We start from the raw sequence: 26,635 nt of genomic DNA on the forward strand, positions 1-26,635 counted from the left end.
CGTAGCAAATTTCATTTGACCATCATATACTCCCAAGAACTTTCATAGTCACGATATAGACCACATGGTCGTATGGCAAATTGTGTACGGTCATGTGTCCAGACATTACCAACTGCAAAGAAACAAAGTAATCATAGAAAAATCTTGGTTAAGTACAGTTTACACCAGGCACACGCACGCACACCTATGTGTGTGTTCGCGTGTATGCCGTGTTAGAGATAGGACTTACTCCACTTGGAACCTTTGAGTACAGGACAACCCGCATGTTTGGTCCGATAATCACCATCCAATGAACGATGCAAGTTGAACCAGAACAATACGCTGCCTTTGGTCGGTTTAATGGCTATCTTCAAATATGGGAATGCAGTGGCGCCACCTTGTTCCACATCAGATAACTGCAAAAGAAGACAGAGTAGAATAGAATGGAAAAACTGTAAATATGCAATTGCAAATTCGCAAACGAGCAGTCATGAAATGATTTATATGGGAGAAGGATTGCGTTGCATGAATGAAATGCACAGGTTTTTTGTTTGATGAGTATGTGCATACAATTTTAGATAGAACTGTGAGGAAAATTGTGATCTACTAAAAAGCATCGGCCCATAGGAGAGATTATTATTCAAAAGCTTCAATCAATTGAAAAGCATATATCAATGGCAGATCTTCTATATATAAAAGAGGTTATAAATATGAAAGAGCGTCTGCTTAAAGAAGAATCTCTACATTTAGAAGCCCGTCTAGCCATAAAACAGATTATATTCATAGAACAACATTTATATGTATAGAATATTTTATATCCATGAAAGAGTTTTATCCATATATAGAAAATATTTTATCTACGGAATATATTTTACATATTGAAAGCCGACTATAAGTACATTGTTTAACCACTGTGCCGTAGAAGATTAAATTGCTTTAACATGGTAATATTATAGTTTAGCAGATTGACTCCCACAGTTTTGTGCAAAAAATGCCATTGTGTATCTAACACAGCAATAACTCATATCACATACGTACACTAGGGTTATGCCTTTTTTGCAACCTTATATCGATGTATTATTTCCATATATATCCATATATTTATATCCTTCACCACAGTGTTATGTCTTTGTTTGTAACAGGCAAAAATAATCGGGATAGACCCATGGTTCCTTTTGAGAATATGCATAGAATCACTTTCTGAGTCGATTTATGCATGTCCGTCTGTCCGTCCGTCCATGTATTTTTGTTAATAAAGTACAGGTCGCATTTATGATCCGATTTGGATGAAATTTGGCACAGGTCACTTAATTGGCCCAAGGACGAACCCTATTGAAATCGAGAAAATCGGTTCAGATTTAGATATAGCCCCCATATATAGTTTCGTCCAATTTAAGGTAAATGGTGTACCAAAGCCACTATATATCTTTACATTTGCACGAAATTTGGCATAGAGTACTGAATTAGGTCCAGAATGATGTGTGTCAAGTTTCGTGAAAATCGGTTCAGATTTAGATATAGATCCCATATATAGTTTCGCCCGATTTTAGGTAATTGGAGCACCAAAGTGCTTATATATCTTTCGATTTGCCCGAAATTTGGCATAGAGTATTGAATTAGGTCAAGAATGATGTGTGCCAAGTTTCGTGAAAATCGGTTCAGATTTAGATATAGTTCCCATATATAGTTTCGTCCGATTTAATGTAAACGGTGCACCAAAGTCCTTATATATCTTTCGATTTGCACGAAATTTGACACAGAGTACTGAATTAGGTCCAGAATGATGTGTGCTAAGTTTCGAGAAAATCGGGTCAGATTTAGATATAGCTCCCATATATAGTTTCGTCCGATTTAAGGTAAATGGTGCACTAAAGTCCCTATATATCATTCGATTTGCACGAAATTTGGCATAGAGTACTGAATTAGGTCCAGAATGACGTGTGCCAAGTTTCGAGAAAATCGGTTCAGATGTAGATATAGCTCCCATAAATAGTTTCGTCCGATTTAAGGTAAATGGTGCACCAAAGTCCCTATATATCTTTCAATGTTTCTTAGAAAATGCGACGTCTGTTAGGATACATATGTAGAATATCCCCAAAGTGGTGAAGGGTATCATATAGTCGGCCCAGTCCGACTTTACTACTTTCCTTACTGGTTTTAATTTGTTCTTGTTCATTTTCCAAATGTTGTCTCATTGTAAACATGGGGGCATTTAATATGCGAGGAGGTATTCTATCCTCTGAAAACTCGATGTGCGAAATTACAGGTGATTCGGTTGGATAATGAAGCAAGGACCTTCCAAATACGGCAAATGGGGCGATACCTTTAAATGGGGACTATTCCAAAACATGAACCTATATATTTTTGCATTCATTGTTACCCAAGAGTGCAATAAATTGAAATTTATCACAACTGATAACTGATCCTCAATACCCACACATACTAGTCCACAGTACTTTTGAATAGTCATACAGAGCCACAGGTAGTTCTTCGAAATATTGAGCGCGAACAACTGACAATAAACCATCTGATATGTCGACGGGTAAGAAATGAACGACCAGATTTTCGAAACCTGTTCCGAGTTTCAGATACCGAAATAATGACAATAAGGTCTAGGGTTCCAGCATGCTTTGCAAACATTTGGCATCTGTTTGTACTCTAGTGAAGAGTTCAAATCTTGTGTCGTTCGTGAACGATGTAGTTCAATTTAACGAGTCAATCCACTAATTACATTGTTCAATGTTTGTTATTGTCGTTCACTAAACGGCAACTTTTCTCAGTGTACAACATTGGGTATTATATGATATCTATCTGTTTTAGTTGCCCCTGTTTTTTTATTTAATAATTTACATTGTACGTTTACTAACTAACTGAACTTAATTACAATGCGGTGTCATACCAATTAAACGTATAAGCTAACTGAACGAGTTGAACGATCTAGTTCACCTTCAAAGAAATTTTTTCCGTAAAAGGAACGATCGGTACTAACTAAGTGTGGTTCTTTTGTTCGTCGAGTTCATTTTGCCCCTATCTTATCTTGGGTAGTTCCAGAAACTAATAGTTCATCGTAAATATTCCGACAAAGGAACGCTAGGAACAGGATCCAGTTCTTTAGTTCCTTTTTCTGATCCCGTACCTTTATTCCTTCTCGTTCGTTTTTCAGATGCTGTCGATTATAAAATATAGAAATATATGCCCGTTAATTTATTATTGTGAAAATATTAAAATTATCAAAAACTAGCAACACCAACAAAGTCGTTGTGTGCATTTGTCGCGATGTGACAACACACAACAGTGGGAAAGGTGTGGTATTGTTTGTAAATGCCTTGTTAACCTCGAAGTGAGGCTCCAGCGAAATTCTCATGCAGTTTATGTCGTTGGTCAGCTAAGTACTTCGCTTTGTTACAAGAGACATTTGGGTATGAAAGGTTTTTTGTAAAGAAGCAATAAATAGCTTCTGAGCAGAATATCCAAAAAAAAAAAAAAAAACTAAGGGAACTGATGAGGATTAGTGGCGTGATCCGTGATTTATTAGTGATTCCCCACTAATAAATAGTTGTTTTTTATAAAAACAACAAACTGGGATTCAGCCTGACCATTTTGCAAAAACAAAATACAAATGGTATCCCAAATAAACCGCCAACACTACTGAAATTATCAAAAACAAAAATATTTTATGTTTATCGTCCTGCAGTGGAATTCTGTAGCTTTTGAATGTGTCACTAAATATAAATTAATTAAAGAACGATGAAAGAAATAGATTCAACAGAATCATTTAGGAGTTGGAACAATGTGGAGCAAAGAAACTATACGATATTAAGGAACTAGTTCATTTTTAAAAAAGGAACGAGAAAGATCGATCCGCTCCGTGGACTCTAACAATCATACATTTTTACCTTTCATTCCTTTTGTTTCAGTCGTTCATTTGTCATCTAGATCTTCTCATCCGTTCATGTTACTTTGGTTGTTTCTTTATTTTACTTGACAATTTCACAACGTTATATATATTTTTTGCGAATTAAAAATAAATGCAATCAATTCTTTAAAAATTTAAACAAAAATTCGAAAGTTAATATAAAGCCAGTATGAATATAAATTTACTGCAAACATAGACCCCATTGTCCATTCATTTCGGAGCAACTCGCACGCTTTTCCGTGTAGCAATTTACGATTGAACTAACGGAACTACCTAGTTCGAACCGCTTGATGAACGAGATTGCCCAATTCTAGTACAATATCTGGACTGAAGGATATTGGCCAAGACTAAAAGGGCTCTGAAGACTGCTTTCAGCCGATTATGATTGCTCATGAAATTCTGCACAAAGAAGTACTCAATGTTCTGAAGGAGTAACAAGGCGTCTTACAATGCATTTTCGTTCATTTTTACTTCTGTTCGCTGATAATTGGAGGATTATTATAATGGACGTTTATTTGCCCAATTTTTTCCTTGATTTCCTCTACGTTGGAAGCGCTCTTCTTAAATGACATATTATAATTCACTTAATTTTCATTATTCAATTCTAAAAAATCGTCATACTGTCGGCTGTGTTCTACTTTGAGAATAATCAGGCACAACTGAGCAGCTGGAGTAGCATACGTTACCCTGTTAAGTGCAATTGCTGCTGCAGTCACCAACGAGGGATTGGTACGGTATATGCGGGAAGTTCAATATTTTTCATCGCAGTGCTTTAAGCTATATAGAAATAAGTGCGATCCTCTCTGCCCATTTCTATGGCAGTGGACAGAAGTGCACTTCTGTTTAGTTGAATGACAAAAATTGACCAGTGAACACCTGTAAGTACTAAGTAGTTTTCTAAAAGGTATTTTTCAATGCGATATAAGTATTACACAGGACAATAATAGTACAGTAAAAATAATTCGTATAATTCGTGTTCAAAAAGTGTTGCCAATGACTGAATTTCTGCATTTTATGAATGCAATTCATAAAACATTAAATATTCGTTTCTTATCAAAGGGAGAGAAAAATTAAAACCAACATTTTTGTGCTTGGTAGTGGCGGGTTTTATACGACACAGAAACTCTTTGTTTTTTTATGATTTTATATTTTCTTCTTCGTTATTTATGTCTTGTGCTGTTTCTTCTTATTTCTTTATTTACATACTCTTGTTTTGCGTCTTTGGAACAATTATATAGAAATTTAAACATTCGTCTTGTTGCTCAACAATTTTTTTTCACTTGTGTGATATATTGTATTTGGTATTTATATAATTTGGAAAATGCATATGCGAATTTTATAACACCAATGTGCATGAAATAAGAAAACAACTAACCACAATCGGGTATGTGGTGAGAAAGCGGTAGTTAGGAAGAGAAACATACGGTTACAAAACTAACAGCCCTCAAGTGTGGGAAGGAGGTAGGACGATACCAAAAAACAACGATTGTTTTGGTTTTATTCATGGGAAGAATACATTGGTTTTTGTAAAAATGAAAGAGAGAGGAAAAAAGTATGCAAATCGTTACCATTAAGGAAATTTGTTTTGATATTAATGAAATGTTTCCATTTTTGGGGAAAAATGCTTTTTCATGATTATAAGGATTTTAACTTTCAATGTACCCAACAGGTAGCTGGCGGAAAAACACAATGAACCATGAGTTGTGCCAGCTATTCTCGGACATCGACATTGCTGCAGCGACTACGTTGGCTGGGTCATGCTGTGATAGTGGATGAAGATGCCCCAGCCCAGAAGGCATATAATAGCGAACCAGCTGATGGTTCACGCAGAAGGCGACGGTCACGAATAAGATGAAAGACCAAGTGGAAGACAACATTGCCGAATATGGTCTTTCAAATTGGAAAAAACTGCGCAAAAGACCGACGGCCCTGGAATTTTTTTAAGCTCGGCTTATGGAACGAAAGTTCTGTCACAAGCCAGCTAAGTAAGCGGAAAAACACACATCAATAAAAACTTAAATTCAAATGAATGTTAGAACCTAAAGCTATATATATATATATATATTACTCGTGTGCGGTACTTATGAATGGGCTTATTTATGATCGCTATATAAAGTACATGTACTTTTTATAATATTCTCGAATTTCTAAAGCATTCGGTGGATAACATCGGTAATAGGGTTATACATAAATAGGACTCCTTCATTTAATTGCGGATTAAAGCGAGAGTTTTTCTTCGATATCAATGTCTTTGGTTCATAGATAATTTGACTGGGGCACCTTCGGCACTTTTTGTTTAGAGCTCTATATCTCAGTACTTATTCAACATATATAAAAACTTTATGGCTGATTATTGTCCTCTGATACTTAATTATAAAAATTAGTACCAAAAAGATATAAAAAATTAGTATTATTAGTTTGTAAAAAAAGTCAAATTCGTCGAATATGCCCCAACCCGGGGTAGCTTCGGCATTCGATCGGGCACATTCGGCACCATAGTCATTGCCTGGTAATTATCATCGCTATCAGTCTGGTTGAAATTCAGATCCTTTGAAGGTTCTATTTGGTTTTAATACGCGACACAATGTTTGAATTTTAGGGCTATATTTTCTAGGTTCAGAAATAGTCAGGTCAGAAATAGGTTTTTTCTATCGCATTTTCGAAATACAGGAACGTTTTGTCTTATCTATGTAATTTCGAACCATATTAAAGGATTATAAGACAAACTCAAAAACATTTTAAGGAAATAATATTACACTATCTGTATACGGCCGAATGTGCCCCACTTTAAAATGCCGAATCTAATCCGAATGTACTTTTTGTAGTTTTTTTTCATTGTTCCTATCCTATATTGTAAAAACATTATATTTTTAAATATTTTTATAATAATACACATCGTAATTAACCGCTTTTTAATAATATTGTCTTAAAATTTGAAAAGTTTTATACACGAAAACTTACGAAATGGAATGGAAATATTACAAAAACTTCTGTAAAAATACAAAAGCCCGTGCATCTAAATAAGTTTATTAGCTAGAAATTTCAAACTTTATGGCAGTATTTATTTCGATATTCGATACATATGTACCGAAACTAGAGATATCATATCGAAACGCGATTGCCGAATGTGCCCCGATGCCGAAGGTGCCCCAGTCTCCCCTATTATGAAAAAATTTCATTTATTCCTGCAACAGCAAACCATTTAACAAAAGTCAAAAAATCATAACCCTAATGTGCAAACATACATACAACCACGCATCCTTGTAACGTAATAACAATGATAAACTAGTGGATTGGCTCATAGGTTTTCATTATACTCACGTAGAAAATGGAGGTGGATATGCGATTTGTATACTCCTCTGTAACACCGGTCTATAAACATTGTCATCGTCACAGGTTCAGCAGCAACCGCATACAACAAAGGACATTCACAACATATTTGAAGGGAAGAGAAAGAAAGGATTTTTGATAAATATCAAAATTGTTATTTTTAGTGTGTGGGTGTGTATGGAAATATTGCTCACAAAATTTTGCATAAAAATTATTTCAACAGGAATTTCATACGTTTCCATCTAATACTCATGCAGTGGAAAATTAGATTTTCCCATGAAATAGCCTAGCAATGACACGAACAAAATTTAACGTTCATTGCGGCAAAGGTCAGTCATATAACTCTTCCATACATTCACACACACATTTTCAACTTACCAAATAAAAGTCCACATGTGGTTCATAGTGACCACCCAAACCGTAGTTAGCCACTTGTAATTCTTCACTGAATTGTGTTTCCAAACCGGTGGCATAATGTAAATCGCGCAGTAATTTTTCTATATGTGGATGACGGGTATATTCTACCCAGGCATTTTTCGATATACGATAATTGCGTCGCTTTGAACCACCACGACTATCATCACGCACCGTAGAACGTCTCATTTCAGGCATTGCAATTTCTTTGATGGTTGCAATTTGCTGATCTGTGACCATATCATGCAGCAACATTACATATGGATCTTCATTTATTTCTTCTAGCTTAAATGGTGAGAGGACAAAGGCATTGTCCACACCCCAATAGTAGCGGCAGCGTAAATCACGTTCTTCGCTCGGCGAGCGGGTTACTTCTTCACGACACACTTTTTCGTAAAGCTTAAATTCTTCGGTACGCTGAAATAAAAGAAAAACTGGAAGTAAATTAGTATTCCCAGATGATACTGTGATATCCTGGCTGAAATTCTTATACTCATTGCATAGGTTCAAATAGCCCCCTTCCCATTTTCGTTGTTTTGAGGTTCCTAGAAAAATTTTACAACTTGGTATATCGTTTTCTCAAAATATTAAAAACTATTGAAAGAAAATTTAACATCGACTTAGCACTAAGGGTGTGCGCGTTTTGAAGCCTCATTTCCCGATCCATATTACTATAATATGGACTTTTTGGTTTGCATAAGTTTAACAGGTTTTAGACGAATTACCCCATCAAAATTATTGGAGAATTAAAAACGGTTTTCAGTAAAATTTTGATATTTGTCCATGTTTTGATTTTACATACAATGTAAAGGTTCCGCTATATATAAAACTCCCCATTTACGATATCTTTAAGGTTTTTGCTGAATTTCCCCACCGATGTGGCAATAATTTAGCTTTCCAAGTTCTTGGAGGATGAAAAAATGTATTCAGAAAAATTTCGAGTTTTAGCATAGAACTTTTATAAAGGTCCCCCCATTTGCGATATTTTATAGATGTATACACATTTTGCATATTTGAGGTGAAAATGTCTTCCCAGAAAATTAGAAATATAGCTTCAGGTGTTTGTAGTTCCTAGTCTAGTTTTCCAACCTGAGAATATGCAATGTTGCACAATATTTTCTGAGAGACATTGTCATTGATGCCATATAAAGGTCTCTACCGAATGTAGGAAGTTTTGCTGCATCCCACATGGGGGAGATATTAATAATTCGTCCCGGCCGAACAGGACGACTTCGACGACCTCCAACTCTTCTATAAGAAGGAGACCTCAGGCTCTTCTTTAAGAAGAATTCATCGAGCTCTTCTATAAGAAGACGAAGACATACAGCTCTTTTATAAGAAGAAGACATCCAGCTCTTCTATATGTAGACGGCCTCCAGCGCTTCTTTAAGAATAATACCTCTAGATATTCTATAAGAAAATATTTCCAGCTTTCTACAATAAGAAGACCTCCAGCTCTTTTTAAAAATACATCAAGCTTTCTTAAAAAAAAAGACATCAAGCATTTCTATAAGAAGAAGACATCCAGCTTTTCTACAAGAAAAATATCTTCAGCTCTTCTTTAAGAAGAAGACCTTCCGCTCTTCTATAAGAAGACTACTTCCACCTCTTCTATAAGAAGAAGACCTCCAGCTCTTCTATAAGGAGAAGACGTCCAGCTCTTCTATACAAAAATGACTTCCAGCTTTTCTATACAAACATGACTTCCAGCTCTTCTATACAAAAAAGACTTCCAGCTCTTCTATAAGAAGACATCCAGCTCTTCTATAAGAATAAGACGTCCAGCTTTTCTTTAAGAATAATACCGATAAAAATATTTTTAAGCTTCGCCCATAGGCGTGGTTTCTTTAAAAAACTTCTTTTAAACTCCGCCCAAAGCGTGGTTTCTATCAAAAATATTCCATAGTTCCGCCCATAGGCGTAGTTTTATTTGAAAACTATTTTAAGCTCCGCCAATAGGCGTGGATTCCAACAGAATTATATTTAAGCTTGGCACATAGACCACCATTATATAGTCGGATAGGGCCTACTGGGTATATACACTTTGCTACGGCAAAAATGTGCCTCATCGAAATTTGAACATAACCGTATGGTGCCTACCCCACAGAAGGTCCACATTTTCAATATTTATAAATCCAATATTAGGCGTATGGACTATCCGATTTGATCCAAACTGAGCACATCGTAATATGTCCTTCAAATCCAAATCAAATATGGAGATGAGACCCATGTGTCCACTCCTTCTGGTACCTGCCCAACAAAGTGTCAACAGTTTAAAAATTTATTAATCCTGGTTTGATCCAAACTTTGCACATTCAGCGTGAGCCCGGCAGTGATTTGAATCCTGGTTCCTATGGCATCTTTCGATTGTTGTCCGGCGCCTTAGCGTTCCTAAGATTACACAATATGCAGTTGTATACTACGGAAGAAAAATCTTGTAGGTTGTATGGAAAAAAGTCCACCGTCACAAGAAAAATTTGCTCTGAAAATGGATGTTCTGGTGTGTCGTCAAATATCCGAACGTTGAAACGCTTGAATTTAATTCGAAGATGCAATATTCCACATAAATAGAACATATCAAGTAAAGACATTTGTAAGTCACATTACCCAATATGCCCGATGAGCCCCTTAATACCCGGCGAAACGTGTCGAATAATGGGAATGTAATATCTTTCTGGCTTTCCCTTTCATTGCAACTTCGATCATGTAGCTCATCTCGAAATAGAAAAAAAATAAAAACATAATATTTTTAGCAAACCTAGATTAAATCCGAATGCCGATGTTTGCACATCGTAGTATTTTACAAAACCTACATTAAATCTGAAGATTGTGTCTATAGGTCAACCTCTTCTGGTACCTATCCACAGATAATAAAACGTGCGTAATTCTGTAGACTTCCACAAACCATAGGATGAGGGTATTTAACTGTCGACAACACCGACTGATACTTCCTTACTTGTTATGATTAAATTTAATTTATATTAAAGACTTACGTGATATTCCCTTTCTTCCTCATAGGCTTCTGGCAACAAGTAAGTATTATTATATATTGCCGATACGACATTTAAACGATGAGGGTCCTTCAACACCACTGCACGAAAAACTTCCAATGCAGCTGTTGTATCGCCAGTTTTCAATAGATTTTCACCCAATTTCTCCATGAAGTCCAATGTGGATTCAGTTGAGTCCGATACCACGTCCTCTTCCATGCTATAACGTTTCATTGATTCATTTATCCAGTCTTTGGTTTGATTAAATGCTTTGACATTTATCAGTTGTTGGCCCAACAGTAAACAATCCGACCAGGACATGTCATTGCTGTAAATTTTAAAATATAATTATTTAATAATAAAAAATAAATATATTGAAATGCGTTACGATATTTACCCATATTTAATACCATTGAGAATACCCGATGCCACCTGTTCTACATCCAAATTATAGGTTTGCTGCAAACGCACCAATGCCAGTGCCGATTCTTCGAAATCAACTTGACTTGGAAAATGTAAGTGACTCTTCCTCAGCTTCCATTGTTCCAAATGATCTGTTCAGATATAAATAGGCAAAGCTCATTGAAAGTGAATACTACAACAACATTCAAGGTTTTCTACATTTGATACCTTTGGCATTTTCCAAGTGGCTTTCATATTTGTGCCAATCATTGAATAACCTTTTGATTAATCGATAAGCATTGACAGGATTCGTTAGATAATTTTCAACATCGTTGGCAGCCGTTTGGTGTTCTGTTTCTATTTTTAATAATTCTCTGAAAGTAAAGGATGGACAAAATTTGAATTTAGTGTTTAAAAACATGGAACACACACTTATAGTAAGTTAGTCCACCATAAGACTGTGGTGCAGGGTATTATGTCTTTGTGCATATGTTTGTAACAGGCTCCCATATATAATTTCGTCCGATTTAAGGTAAATGGTGCACCAAAGTCCCTATATATCTTTCGATATGCACGAAATTCGGCACAGAGTACTGAATTAGGTCCAGAATGATGTGTGTCAAGTTTCGATGAAATCGGTTCAGATTTAGATATAGCTACCATATATAGTTTCGTCCGATTTAAGGTAAATAGTGCACCAAAGTCCCTATATATCATTCGATTTGCATGAAAGTTGGCATAGAGTACAGAATTAGGTGCAGAATGATGTGTGCCAAGTTTCGTAAAAATCGGTTCAGATTTAGATATAGCTCCCATATATATTTTCGTCCGATTTAAGGTAAATGGTGCACCAAAGTCCCTATATATCTTTCGATTTGCACGAAATTCGGCACAGAGTACTGAATTAGGTCCAGAATGATGTGTGCTAAGTTTCGAGAAAATCGGTTCAGATTTAGATATAGCTCCCATATATAGTTTCGTCCGATTTTAGGTAAATGGTGCACCAAAGTCCCTATATATCATTCGATTTGCTCGAAATTCGACACAGAGTACTGAATTAGGTCCAGAATGATGTGTGCCAAGTTTCATGAAAATCGGTTCAGATTTAGATATAGCTCCCCTATATAGTTTTGTCCGATTCTAAGTAAATGGTGCACCAAATATCCTATATTCCTTTCAAATATCCTATATTCCTTTCGATTTGCTTGAATTTTGGCACAGCGTACTGAATTAGGTCTAGAATGATATGTGATAAGTTTCGTGAAAATCGGTCCAGTTTTAGATATAGCTCCCATATATATTTTCGTCCGATTTAAGGTAAATGGGACACCAAAATCCCTATATATCTTTCGATTTGCACGAAATTTGGCACGGCGTAATAAATTAGGTAGAGAATGATGTGTGTTAAGTTTCCTGAAAATCGGTTCAGATTTAGATATAGCTTCTATATCTGACCAAATGAAAATTTTAGTATGGGTTTCAGAATGACATGTTTGTGGATCCAAGTTCATTTTACTGGTCCGTTTTTTACTGGACTGTTAGGATTTATCTTTTGAATATACCAAAAGTGGTGAAGGGTATCATATAGTCGGACCCGTCCGACTTTACTACTTTCCTTACTGGTATTATTTATCGCTTATAGCATATGGTCCATAAAAAATGCATATCGGAGACACACAAACATACATTGATACGTCTATATTTAGTTAATATCTTGTCTTCTCGTATTTCTGAATATTAAGTACCAATAATACTTGCTTTTATAGTTGCGCTTATCATAAAAAATCTAAATCAAGTCGTATCTTGATTAAAGAATTTTATGTTTTTTTTTAGAAAAAAACAACCATAAATTTAAATAAAACAAGAAAATGCATATTTTGTCATTTACTACACTCATTAATATTTTCCGAATAAATTATTTTAAAGTAGAAAATGTCAATATTTACTGACTGCGAGACCGGCTATTTAATTAACATCATCGACTACATTTCAACATTTCTTGGATGTAGAGATACGTTTTATAGTAGGGCAGTTCGGAAAGTTCTTATCCTAGCACAAAAAACGCGGTACAAACAGAAAAAGTGTTTTGGAAAACTTCAAAGTGTTTTTTGGAAACTTCAAAAACTTCAAAATTTGACATGAGTTCATAACAGAGATGAAAGTTTCCAAAACACTTAACTTGTTTCTGTTTATATCACGCTTTTTTTGCTAGGCTAAGAACATTCCGAATTGCCCTCGTACCCTACACCCTATTGCAACACATCGAAATATTTATTGGAGACCCCATACAATATTATATTCTTGATACGAGCATTATTATTATTATTATTTTAAACCTAAGTGCTTTTATTTAGCGTTAAGCGCATAAAGTATATGGGCAATATTGCCAATTTTTTAACAAAGCTGAAGCGGAGGTTCACCCCATTATAACTCGGTATATGAAAAAAGTATATGAAAAAAGTGAATAGTTTTGGGTTAATTGAACTGTCGTTGCAAACTGTTCATGATATTGAACTCCTAAGTGTATATGCGTGGAAGCTGTGTCTACTTTAATGTAAAAAAATGTGTAAAAACAGGTTGAGGCGAACCAGTTTTTTATGTTCTCTATCGATTTGTGATTAAGCCACACATTTCACGGTCTTCATGTCAAAGTAAAACTAAGAGCCACCAAAATGGGGACTACGTCCGTTATGTATAATTTTTCAAAATTTTAACTGCATCTACCTTTAAATGATGCTGACATTTTGAAGCTCGATTTCGACTGTTTTTTGAATTTTACTTCTAGTTTTAATGCGCAAACAGGAATTTCTAAAAATCGATTATAAGATTATTGTAGTCGCGAATCTGAGTAATTTGATATATATTTTGTGTATGTATTATGCACAGCCTCAGAGTAATACTCACCCGAAGGTGGAAATTTTGTGCGATCAAATTGCTAAAAAACGTATTTTTCGGGCCAAATTTTTAGATCTGTCAACTGAATGATATGGGTCCCCGCGATCAATAAGGTTTTTTACGTTTCGGATGATATAAAATCTTCTTCGTAAAAAACCATCTACTAGAACGGCGGGAACTGGCCTTCCAAAAACACGAAATTTGGCAAAAAATGTTTTTGAAAATATCGCGGATTTATTTGCGTTTTCTGTGGATCATTTCCGCTTCAATAAATGACCTCATACGGATTTTGATCTTTTTCGAAAAGAGAACTTTAAAAACTTCAGCCGACGTTTTTGGTCAATATAATAAACGGCGTAATTTTAAGATTTTTTTCTTATGCCCAAAATTAAAACCTCGATAACTTTTGCGCGCATCAACCAAAAATTTGATTGCGAACGGTTTCGGAGTAAAAACATTTTTCTCTATATGTGTACCAAAAATCATTGATGTGCCACAAAAATAAAAAAGCTGATTTTTTGAAAATGGAATATAAAAAAATTGGCAATATTGCCCATATACATTTTTTATCAGAAGAAAATTATTATTTTATTTGGCCGGGTGTCTCTAAGATTCAGAATATTATTTCAGTAGTCAATATAGAACTTGAAAATTTTCACTATACCAAGGATGTTTGGAATTAAAAATGGGTTATATAGGCCCACGTGGGCACTTTATGCCACTGAATTCATGCATTGAGTAGCAAATTTTCATACTAATAATTGTCAATATTGGTCCACGTTTTAGAGTACCGCCATACAATAGTGTTATCAAACTTTTAGTATTTTGAAATTTTTTTCACATACCCTCAAACTATGGTTGGCGGAATTGTACACATGTTTTATTATTTGTTGTATCAGAGGTATATGTATATATATATATATATATATACACCTAATTCCGGGGTAGCCAACATATAATGACACTTCTTTTGGTTTCTTATTGGTAGTCAAAGATCCCTATTCTAAATATCAGTTCAAGTTTTGCTATAGCATGCGCATAACAGTACCCTCATTTTTGGATTTCATGCCTGGCAACAATATATCATGAAGAATTTCCGAACCATTTTTAATGTCCTTCTCGAAATCATAGCGGTCTCATGATACTACCACAAAAAATTGACCATTTCTTCATGAGTTGTTGAGATTTTCAATTAAAAAATTTCAAAAGGAACATTCCTGAATTAGTGTAGTATCGAATTAAATAAATAAACAAAATTAAATTGTTTGATACCGGTTAGATTTATTTATTTAAATTCTTATTTTTGATGTTCGTAATCGGACAAAACTTTGAATATTTGGTGCACCATTTGCATAAAATCGGACAAAATATATATGGGACTATGAACCGATTTTAACGAAACTGAACACATAGAACATACGAATCGTTCTTGGGCCAAATTAGTAAGATGGTCCAAATTTCATGCAATTCGGATTATTAATGAGACCCGTACATTGTTTACAACGAACATGTATAAAACGACTTAGAATGGGATTGTATGCATATTCCCAAAATGAACCAAGGGTCTATCTCGTTTCCTTATGATTGCTACAAACATAAGCACGAAGATATGTGAAGAGTATAAAAATTGTAATTCTGTCACAGAAACATATCTTGCTTTAAAGGGAGATGTCTGAGAGGAGAGGTTTTGTGTTTTGATTAAATTCGAACCTACTCCAATTTTCCCTTAGGAGATCTTTAAAAAAATAGTTTTGGAAAATCGCCGATTTTTTACCAAAAACCATGTTAAAAAATAAGGAAGATCTTCACCGATTGGCTTTATCCTAGTTCATACGATAGCTATTCACTCAAAGAGAAACGTGTAAAAATGTGGAATGGATTGGGTTATTAGTTTTTGAGTTATCGTGCCCGCCATTCGCAAAAGAGAAAAACGCGTTTAAAGTTTGAGAAACCCTTTAGCCGTCACTTGATGCTGACACAATAAATCGGCTCTTCAACAGTTCTTGAGATTTTCACTTGAGATTTTGTAGGGACATTCTTGAATTACTGTAGATTCGAATTAAATCAAAAAACTTTTTTGACCCCGAGAATGGGGGGGTCCTCTTAAAGGACTGTTTTACGGCACAGTATGGCGTATTTTACATTGATACACTAGTAAATGCAAAAACTGAAACCAAAGGAACTTCTGTCACTTTGTTATGGTCATATCGCTCATTTGCTTCAAGACTCAAAAAACGTGATTTTGGAGTTAATGATATACGATTGTTCACAATAAAAGACTTCATGTTGTGTAAAAAAAATTAACAAAATTCAAATTCACATATCATGCGATTTGTCACCATTATACTCTTTTTTATGGTGCTGCGCAAAATACCATGTTTATGCAGACTCTTTAGCACTAGAACAACCAATAATCGTCAAGTTATAAGGCTAAGATATAAATATGTGGCAACATTTGGCCGAAAATTACCCCAAAAGAATCAGTGATATCTTCTTCGATAGAGGTCGTCAGGTCATCTGCGACATCTTTTCGGAATCATATTTTACTGGTGTAATAAATCACTTCAACATACAAATTTTGTTATTTTACGAAAAAAAATAACAAACACGTCATTTTGGACCTATTAGGATAAAAGTAATCGGTGAAGATCTTCCTTATTTTCCAGCTAGATATGTGGTCTCAAATAGGGGATTCTCACAAAACGAACTATTGTCGTCATTCGTCAAATCAATAGTTCGTCATTTCGTTAATTTTCGGGCGAAGTCAATACGAGAGCCAGGCATGTACCCTTTCTAATTCCGTTGGAATTTTCCGATTCCTAGTGAGGAGTTATTGTGCCCACCATCAAAAATAAGGACTTGTATCACGAAAAACAACAACAAAAAGTTTTTAAATTATGTTTCTTCTTTTTTAAGAAGAAGGCCAAACAACACTTCTTATTATTATCAATTTCTCGGGTCTATGTCCTTCTGGAGTAAATAAATACATCATTGAATAAAAGTACAGCTAAATACTGATCAATATTTATCTAAATAGTCGTGCTTATTTCGTGATGTTCGGATTATAATAGAGCGACCAGAAAAACAGACAAAAACCAGTAAGCGGAACAGTATAGTTGAAGTATACCCTACACAACTTCCACGAAAATCGAACCCTCTGACCGACTAGAGGTCAACAAATATTATTAATATTCAGTACAGCCCTTCTAATTACATGTCTATATTCCCTTCACCGTGGGTTATGTTGTGATGTTCATCTTTTAATTGTGGCCTATAGATCGACTCAAAAAACACAAATCGCAATATTATTATCTGATCATCACCGAAAGTTATAGGCGCTGTCCTTGACCATACCTGGACCCTCATGGAAAATTTTAAAGCGATCAGCGCTATATTTCCGGCCTCTTGCAAGGTAATGTGTTACTGAATAATATATGAATGTGTTACTGAATAATATATATATATATATATATATATATATGTATATATCTATTTAAATGTAACTCCCACATCCAAGTATATACGACAATTTAAAGGTCAACCACTCCTCTTGGATGTACTGTCAACTTCTTGGGTCTACATCCTTAAGTGGTAAATATATACGATATAGACTACAATTTTTTTTATTTTTCACACAAAAGTCAGGGTCCACTAAATATTGACGGATCTTTATCAAAACAGACAGAAAATCATACAAAAATAAAGTTTTTGGTCCATTTCATCCCCTAAATATTAACCGAAGTCTACCAAAAACAATAGGCCAGAACCTATCATACATGCATAATTTCGTGAAGATTGGTCCATAACTGTGGCCTGTATCGTGTTTACAAATTATAATGGACAGACGGACGGACACACATGTCTGGATCGATTCAGCTAGTCGAGATATGACGATCGGTATATATAAAGGACCAATATTTCGCGGCGTTACAAACTCTTGGGGCTGCACAAAGCTATAATACCCTGACAACATAGTTGTGTAGGGTATAATAATGTTTTTGGCGCATTTCATCCCCTAAATATTAATCTATCACTACCAAAAACAATGGGGGTCTTCTTTGGCCAGAACCCGTCCAACATGTAAAATTTCGTGACAATTGGACCATAGCTGTGACATGTATCGTGTTTACAAATGATAATGGACAGACGGACAGACTCGACTCCGCCAGTCGAGTTGGAGCCGCACAAAGCTATAATACGCTGACAACATAGTTGTGTAGGGTATAAAAATATATCACGAAAAAGGGCTTTACAAATTTATTTCCATTAATTTTTGCTTTTATTTTGGAACCCATGAAATCGACAACCTTGTATATTCACGACACCATTGTTCCATTTTTGCTTAAAATTTTTACCGCACTTGACATCACAATATCTTATTAACATATATTTATGCCGAACATAAATCACTTTTAATTTGAATTAATATATCAACGTGGCGATTTATGCTTTCCGATTATGTTTGTATTGCACATCTTTAATTAATAATACTTTTTAACTCTAATACAAACACATATAAAGTCCGATTATTGTTTAACACTCGTAGCTGTGTAGCTTTAACACTCTCATTTACACACATAAACATATTTTATATCTGAAACATAGCAAATACATAAATATACACACATTTAATTTCCATGTTTGTATGTTAATAATTTTTATCGTTCCACTTTCGTTTATTTATTTGTTTTTTATTTTATTTATTTTTTTTTTTTTTTTTTTTGTTAAAAAAACTTACTTTTCCAACACTTCAATACTTTGTTTTGTTGTTTCAATGTAATATTTTAAATCGGCTAATAAAATTTGTTCGGTATTTAAAAGTTTTTCCAAACCCGCTACAGATGAATAATAATCATCACCATCGTCACCGTCCTGGGATAAAACCTGAGCGCAAGACCACCATATTAACGAACAAATTACGAAAATGCAAACAAATCTACCGGCGGAACTAAAAATCATTCTTAAAATCACTTCTTGTCTTCGACTTCGTCTTGTTAGCTTTGTTAGTTAACTTGGCACTTTGATGACACTGGCAATGCTAATGATGGACACACTAATCTAATAGTTCGCTTGTTGTCACATCAAATAGATACTGAGTATGCGCGGAACGTTTATTTTGCCGGTTTTCTATGTTTTTTGTTCGCTTCGCTTGACTACACCCGACTGGATTTCATTTGTTAGGTTTAATTAGAAATGCTGCTGATGTTTAACACTCGAATCGCGGCAATAACAACAACAACGATGGCGTGTGACGTCTTCAGTCGAAAATAAAAACAAAACGAGATGGGTTAGTTTTTTTAATGAATTTTCAAAAGGTAAACGGAATAAATTGCATGTGAATCTTCTTTAGCAGGGCAACAAAATATCATTTTTTTTTTTTGGTTTTAGCGCGCTGTGTTTTGCCGATCGATCGATTGAGAGTTTGATAATCAACTAAATTTTAAGTTTAGTCGCTGTGATGTGTTTCCCTAATATTATGATGTTGTTTTTGTTTTATTACAAAATTTTCGTTACTCTGCAACTCTTCGTACTAATATTCATATGTCAACATGCAGATATTTATGCATTGTGTTATACACTGAAAAAAATATTAGGTTGGGGAAAAATAAATTCATTATTTTTCGGCAGTTGGCTGCCTTGATAGATTTCTCGTAAAGTATCGATCAAACAATTTCAGATGTATGCTCTTTGGAAGGGTGACATTTCGCAGTAAATTGTTTTTACAGCTTTTCTTTGACAAAAGCGAAAAAATGCCCCCATTCTCGGGGTCAAAATTATTTTTGATTTAATTCGATTCTACACAAATTCAAGAATGTCTCTACAAAATTTCAAGTGAAAATCTCAAGAACTCTTGAAGATATAGCCGATTTATTGTGTCAGCATTAAGTGACGGCTAAAGGGCTTCTCAAACTTTAAACGCGTTTTTCTCTTTTGCGAATGGCGGGCACGATAACTCAAAAACTAATAACCCAATCGATTCCAAATTTTTACACGTTTCTCTGTGAGTGTATAGCTATAGATCTTCCCTATTTTTTAACTTGGTTTTTGGTCAAAAATCGGCGATTTTCCAACAATATTTTTTCAAAGGTCCGCCATTTTGTTAATTTTAGCGCGAACTCAATAATCCTAGTCCATACGAGAGCCAGACATGTACTCTTTCTAACACCGTTGGTATTTTCGGATTCCGATGTTCCAGTGAGGAGTTATCATGCCCGCCATCAAAAATAAGGAATTCTCTTTAATTTAAAAAAAAAAAAACAACAACAAAGACATAACAAAATTTTTTTGTAAATTATGTTTCTTCTCTTTTAAATCTTCAAATATATATGTGCAAAGTTAAAAACCTTAACAAGCATTGGTATTGATTTACCAGCCCATTGAAAATATTGAAAAATTAAAATCGAGAATGGGTGGGGTTCCCTTAAACTGCTTAAATTGTGAATGGTGTTTATGGTTCATATACTGTAACAGCCAATTATGTGCAATTTGGTGTCGTAGATTCCGTTCAGGAATAAATAGTTAATTTTAGGTGTTCAACAGATTTTAGAATCGATTTTTATGGTCTTCCCTTAATATTAACACGAACATTACAAAATACTAACCCAAGCATTATAATAAAAGAACAAACCTTTGAAAGCCTCACCAGCGTAAATCCCTGCATGACATTAAATAATTAAAAATGGCGTTATGTTAGGCCACCATGAGATGGGCATCCCAAATATATATACTAGATTGGGACTTTTATATGACGACTATGATATTGTAAATTGCTGAGAGGAGAAATCGAACTAGATGTTTGAAAAAATACAGCCAGTTTTGTTGCGATGTCGTGCCTAAACTTCCCAAAATACCTACATTTCAGTGGTGTATGCGAGATACCATACAAAAAGTGAACAAATATTTTTGTAGGAAGGTTTCCTATCAAAAATACCAAATTAGAACTAATTGGGTTAAAAAACGAATGGGACCTGTAGAAAAAGGTGGAATGATATATGCCATTCTATAACAAACATACTAAAAGTCGCAGCAATGGCTGTGCAAAATTTATATCTTTAGTACTACGATCTCAACAGTGATCTTAACAGACAGAGAGACATGACAAAATTTTATTCAGATTAAGTAGTCTCCGAAAAATACTTCCTAATTTTACCAAATTTAGTACCATTTAGTACACATTAATATTAATCCAATAGAAATCATATTTTTCAATTTTAGGATTCCAGCCCAATCCCTTCACCCAAATATAATTGTACCCTACACCCCGACAGTGATCCTATCTTCAAATTTAAAGATTCCACCTCTATCGGTCGACCAAATGCACATTTGGTACCATTACACATAAAAAACTTCCTGCATATCCCAATTCTACACCCCAACTGTGACCCTAAATCAAAATTTCAGGATCCCAGCTTTGTCGGTCCACCCAAAATTCAAATTGTACCAAATTTTTTACACATAAGTACGAATTTTCAAAACTACACATATCATACAACTAATGGAAATATAATTTCCCGATTTCAGGATTCCTGCTTTATTTGTTCACCCAAAAATTTCAATTGTATCATTTCCAAATCTTCCTGCATACCAAAATCCACATTTGGTGCCATTTAGTACACATTAGTACAAATTTCCAAAACTTCATACATTCTAACATTGACGCTAACTCCGAATTTTTAGGATTCCAGCTCTATCAGTTAAACCAAAAATTAAATTGTCCAAAACTTCCTACATATCTCAATTCTACACTCCTACAGTGACCCCTAACTCCAAATTTCAGCTCTATCGGTTCACCCAAATCCAAACTGTACCGATTTTAGAACCATTTAGTACTTTTCGTACACTTAAATACAATTCCCAAAACTAGCTACATATCCCAATCCCATACTTCGACGGTAATGTTAATTTCAATAATCCAGTTCCATCCATTTCTCCAAATTCAACGTGGGAAATGTATGGCTTTTACGTCACCGTTTTTGACGGACCATCTCTGGTACAAACTTCCACCTTATATCGACCTTAATTCGCATTCCAAACTTCATTTTTTTTAGCTCTATCCATTCACATGCTTCGAATTTTTACCTAATTTAGTACTTTTCGAAAATTTATAATTCGAATGTCCAAAAAATTGTTTGACACATATATTCTACCATATCTCAGTGACCCTCATTTCAAATTTAAGAATTCTAGATCTACAAGTTCGCCAAATACAGATGGTATCACATTTAGTACTTTATCTGACACCTTTGGACCAAAAATGGCCCTCGCCGTCTGGGCGACGCGTTTCGTCTGACTATAGTTTATCATAAAGTACAAATTCACGGTTATTTTAAACTTTAGACATTTGTTTCCTTAAGTTTTTATTTTTTCATTATTTAACTTAAATGCATCATTTGACTGCTCAGACTTGCAATATTTTGTCCCAATTCGTGTTATCATTATTAAATCTCAAAATCTCGTAATATTTAAAATTTGCATTTTTTATATCGTCACTCTTGCTACTGTGGTAGTATAATATATTAAATTTATAGATGTTGTAAATTTAATTTATGGTCTCTCAATATGATAATGTTTCAATTGGACAATGAACTTTCATTAATAATTGTATCACTTTCAAATGTCATCGATTATTTGATAACTGGCACACAAATAAAAATACATTCACTTTCTCTCAAAAGTGCAGTTTATTCCAATCCATGTGTGAATACATATACAAATTTGGTCCGATTAACAGATGATATATTATGTATTACGTTATAAAAAGATTGGAAATTAATTGCATTTTATAGTTGGTATTATTATTATCATAACACTTGCAATAATAACCAGAACCTGTCGTAGTTCTTGATATCTAATTGGAATTAAATAAATCAAAGTTTTGAATTTTATTCGTGATCAAATTGATCTATATAGTATGATAAGATTGTTTTTAATATCAATCAGTGTTAAGAAAAAAATATAATCATATGCAATATTTAGCCACACGTAACTTCAATATTTGCTTGCTTGCCATTTAAAGATAATTTATGATTTCAACATGATTGAATTTTATAACTTAATACATATGCATATATTTATATATGTATGTTTGTATTTTTATTATGAATTTATTTAAGCTACTTAATTATGTAAATTAGTACGAGTTTTTTTGGCACATGCATACAAAATTGATAATATGACTGACATCCATGACAAGTATTTGGAGAAGTTGAATTTTTTTATTGTTTAGAATAAAGTTAGGTAGTAGTTTTTGTTGCTAATGATGTGGCCCTACGTCAACATATTGAAAGAAACTGGCATTTATTGTGCTGATAAACATGTATCCGGGAAATGATTATATTTTTGTATACTAGAGCCCTTACTTGCGTGGAAACGAATCAATAACGAATAAATTTTTTAATAAATTGTACATAACTAGCATTGATTCATAGGTATCGACTATCAAAACAAATAACTTATTTACAAAAAACTTTTTTAGATGTACGGTTTTTTTTGCATTTTTACAGATGTTTTTGTATTATTTCCATTTCGTATATACAATTTTTCAAACTTTAAGGCAGTTTTATTAAAAAGTCATCAATTACAATGTGTATTCTTATTAAAAATATTAGATTTTTAGAAGATTGATAGAAAAAACCAGTAAGGAAAGTACTAAAGTCGGACGGGGCCGACTATATGATACCCTTCACCACTTTCGGCATATCCAACATATGAAACCTAGACGTCGAATTTTTAAAGGACTAGGGACAAAATAATGAAAATCAAATAATCATATATATATGCTATATCAAAATCTAATCCGATTTGAACTGAACTTGTCACACGTTATGTTATAGTAACTTCAGTACGTAGAGCAAAATGTTGTGCCGATTGGACCCACCATGGTAAAGCATTTAAAGTTTGTGTCAATTTTGTGTAAAATCGGACGACACCATTTACATTAAATCGGACGAAAATATATATGGGAGCTATATTTAAATCTGGACCGATTTTTACGCTATGCCACATTGTGTGCAAATCGAAAGATATCTAGGGGCTTTGGTACACCATTTACATAAAATCGGACGAAAAGTATATGGGGGCTACATCTAAATCTGGAACGATTTTCAGGAAACTTAACACACATCATTCTAAACCTAATTTAGTACACTGTGCCAAATTTCGTGCAAATCGAAAGATATATAGGGACTTTGGTACACCATTTACATAAAATCGGACGAAAATATATATGGGGGCTATATCTAAATCTGGACCGATTTTCAGGAAGCTTAACACATATCATTCTAGAAACTTCAGGAAACTTAACACACATCATTCAGGAAACTTAACACACATCATTCTAAACCTAATTTAGTACACTGTGCCAAATCTCGTGCAAATCGAAAGATATATAGGGACTTTGGTACACCATTTACATAAAATCGGACGAAAATATATATGAGAGCTATATCTAAATCTGAACCGATTTTCCCAATTTCAATATTGTTCATCCTTGGGCCAAACAAATGAGCTGTGCCAAATTTTATCCAATTCAGATCATAAATGCGACCTGTACTTTGTTCACAATTTAACATGGACAGACAGACGGACATGCATAGATCGTCTTAAAAAGTGATTCTATGCATATTCTCAAAAGGAACCATGTGTCTATATCGTTTCTTTTTGCGTGTTACAAACATATGCACAAAGACATAATACCCTGTACCACAGAGTGGTGAAGTGTATAAAAATGAAAAAATGTCATTAAAAGTAGGGCGCATTCGGCGCAATAAACAGCCATTAAGTTCTTATATCTACTGAATAAGTACTGAGACCCTAAAAAAGTGGCGAATGTGCCCCAGTCTCCCCTACAATGCAGCTCGTGCCGATTTAAATTGAAATTGCAACGTCATTAATTGAATTTTTCCAGTATTCGAAACGGAAAAAACTATACCTATCAAAACAGAGGAAACACAATTTGTTGGGGCAGCTGGGTAGGATAAAAATTCCAAATCTGAAATCTGCCTCCCGCTAATATTTTTTTTAAGGAGTTGAGGTAATGAGATCTACTTATGGCAATTAATTCAGACGAATTCGACAGTTCCAGTTTAAAGTGGAAAAGAACGATGAAAACATACAAATATCGATTTCTTGTCTTTGGGGGCCCTATCTTGCAATGACATTTTTGTAGAATATTTGAATGTCAAAAAATCTCGTCTTGTGGTATTTAGTTTACGGTTAAATAAAATAAGGACGAAAGAGAGGCACAATACTCGAGAAAGAAGGTCAATATGTTTTAGAAAAAAATTCTCATTCGATTCAATGAAGACCTATGGTCTAAAAAGCTATTTATTCATGAATTTTATATTTACCCGCCAAATTGGCTGTAATTTGGCACGGAGTGTTCTTTTTGGGTACCAAATGCCCATGCAAAATTTTATGTATGTAGGTCCACGTTTACTGGTAGCCCCCATACAAAGGTACCCCTATTTTGAGTATTTACCCAAAAATTGGGTATAAACTCATTAACTGCTGAACCACTTGACATAGGCGGCCAAAATTTTGCACACATGTTTCTAATGTCAAAGCAAATATAAAAATCCAACATGGGGTCCCTGGGTCCAAGTTTTGATATAGCCCCCATATAACCATATCTCCCGATTTAAGGTATTTTTTGCCTATTAGACACATTTTACGACCAAATTGGTTATATGTCAAGTAGTTCGGCAGTTAATGAGTTTATACCCAATTTTTGGGTAAATACTCAAAATAGGGGTACCTTTGTATGGGGGCTACCAGTAAACGTGGACCTACATACATAAAATTTTGCATGGCATTTGCATTTGGAACCCAAAAAAGAACACTCTGTGCCAAATTACAGCCCTTTTGGTTGTAAGACACATTTTATACCTTAAGACAAAAAATACCTTAAATCGGGAGATATGGTTATATGGGGGCTATATCAAAACTTGGACCCAGGATATTTGCTTTGACATTAGAAACATGTGTGCAAAATTTTGGCCGCCTATGTTTAGTGGTTCGGCATTTAATGAGTTTATACCCAATTTTTGGGTAAAAACTCGGGTATTTACCCACGTCTTTAAGGTATTGTAAAACTATCCATTCTAAATCGATTTGATAACAGAAACCCGGAAATAGGGTTATGATGTTGTATTACCGAGTCAATATAGTAAATACCCAAATAAATACCCGCAAATGGCTATTTACCCGGTATTTACCCACCCCTTGGGCATTTACCCGGTAAATACCATCTCTACAAATCAATAATCTTACAATATAGTTGCGCAGGGTATACAAACCTAACCTCATGTTTAGATTTAAAAAAAGTTCAGATTAAAAAATTATATGTCCTTCTGGGTTTTAGCATACTCGCCAAGGACTTTCATCCCCAAATGGCATTTATTTCTTATTTGATGGGTACATCTTACCTTATACTCAAATTTCGTTTACGTTTTTTTCACTGCACTATTATTTTGCATTGATATTAAATATTATGAAAATAAGTCTCTTGTTCGGTATTACTTCCTTGTTTACCATGAACTTTAATCTCCTTAGAAACGCGGAGAATACATCGTCGTCTATATCAACTGTAATGTTAATTGACAACGTCAATTAAACAATATTAAGAAGTATAATAATAAATGTAAATTTATTGACTTTGAAATAAATTTTGTTGGCAGTGTTATTATTATCCCCTTGACATTTTGACGAT

The 26,635-nt window shown here is 34.3% G+C and overlaps 1 protein-coding gene across 1 annotated transcript; it reads right to left on the reverse strand.

Moving 5' to 3' along the window:
* On the reverse strand, positions 1-26,232 carry LOC133331975 (prolyl 4-hydroxylase subunit alpha-2-like). The gene is made up of 9 exons (XM_061540364.1): positions 26,197-26,232; positions 18,665-18,810; positions 11,251-11,405; positions 11,027-11,183; positions 10,633-10,957; positions 7,604-8,056; positions 7,217-7,267; positions 230-395; positions 1-112 (listed from the first exon to the last, which is right to left on the reverse strand). The coding sequence occupies exons 1-9, from the start codon at positions 26,230-26,232 to the stop codon at positions 12-14; spliced, it is 1,590 nt and encodes a 529-aa protein (XP_061396348.1). The 3' UTR covers positions 1-11.
* Between the last annotated feature and the right edge of the window lie 403 nt (positions 26,233-26,635).

The sequence above is a fragment of the Musca vetustissima genome, unplaced genomic scaffold (assembly GCF_032173495.1).
Source record: "Musca vetustissima isolate MV318-11 ecotype Yass unplaced genomic scaffold, APGP_CSIRO_Mvet_v1 utg37970, whole genome shotgun sequence".
Taxonomy (NCBI): domain Eukaryota; kingdom Metazoa; phylum Arthropoda; class Insecta; order Diptera; family Muscidae; genus Musca; species Musca vetustissima.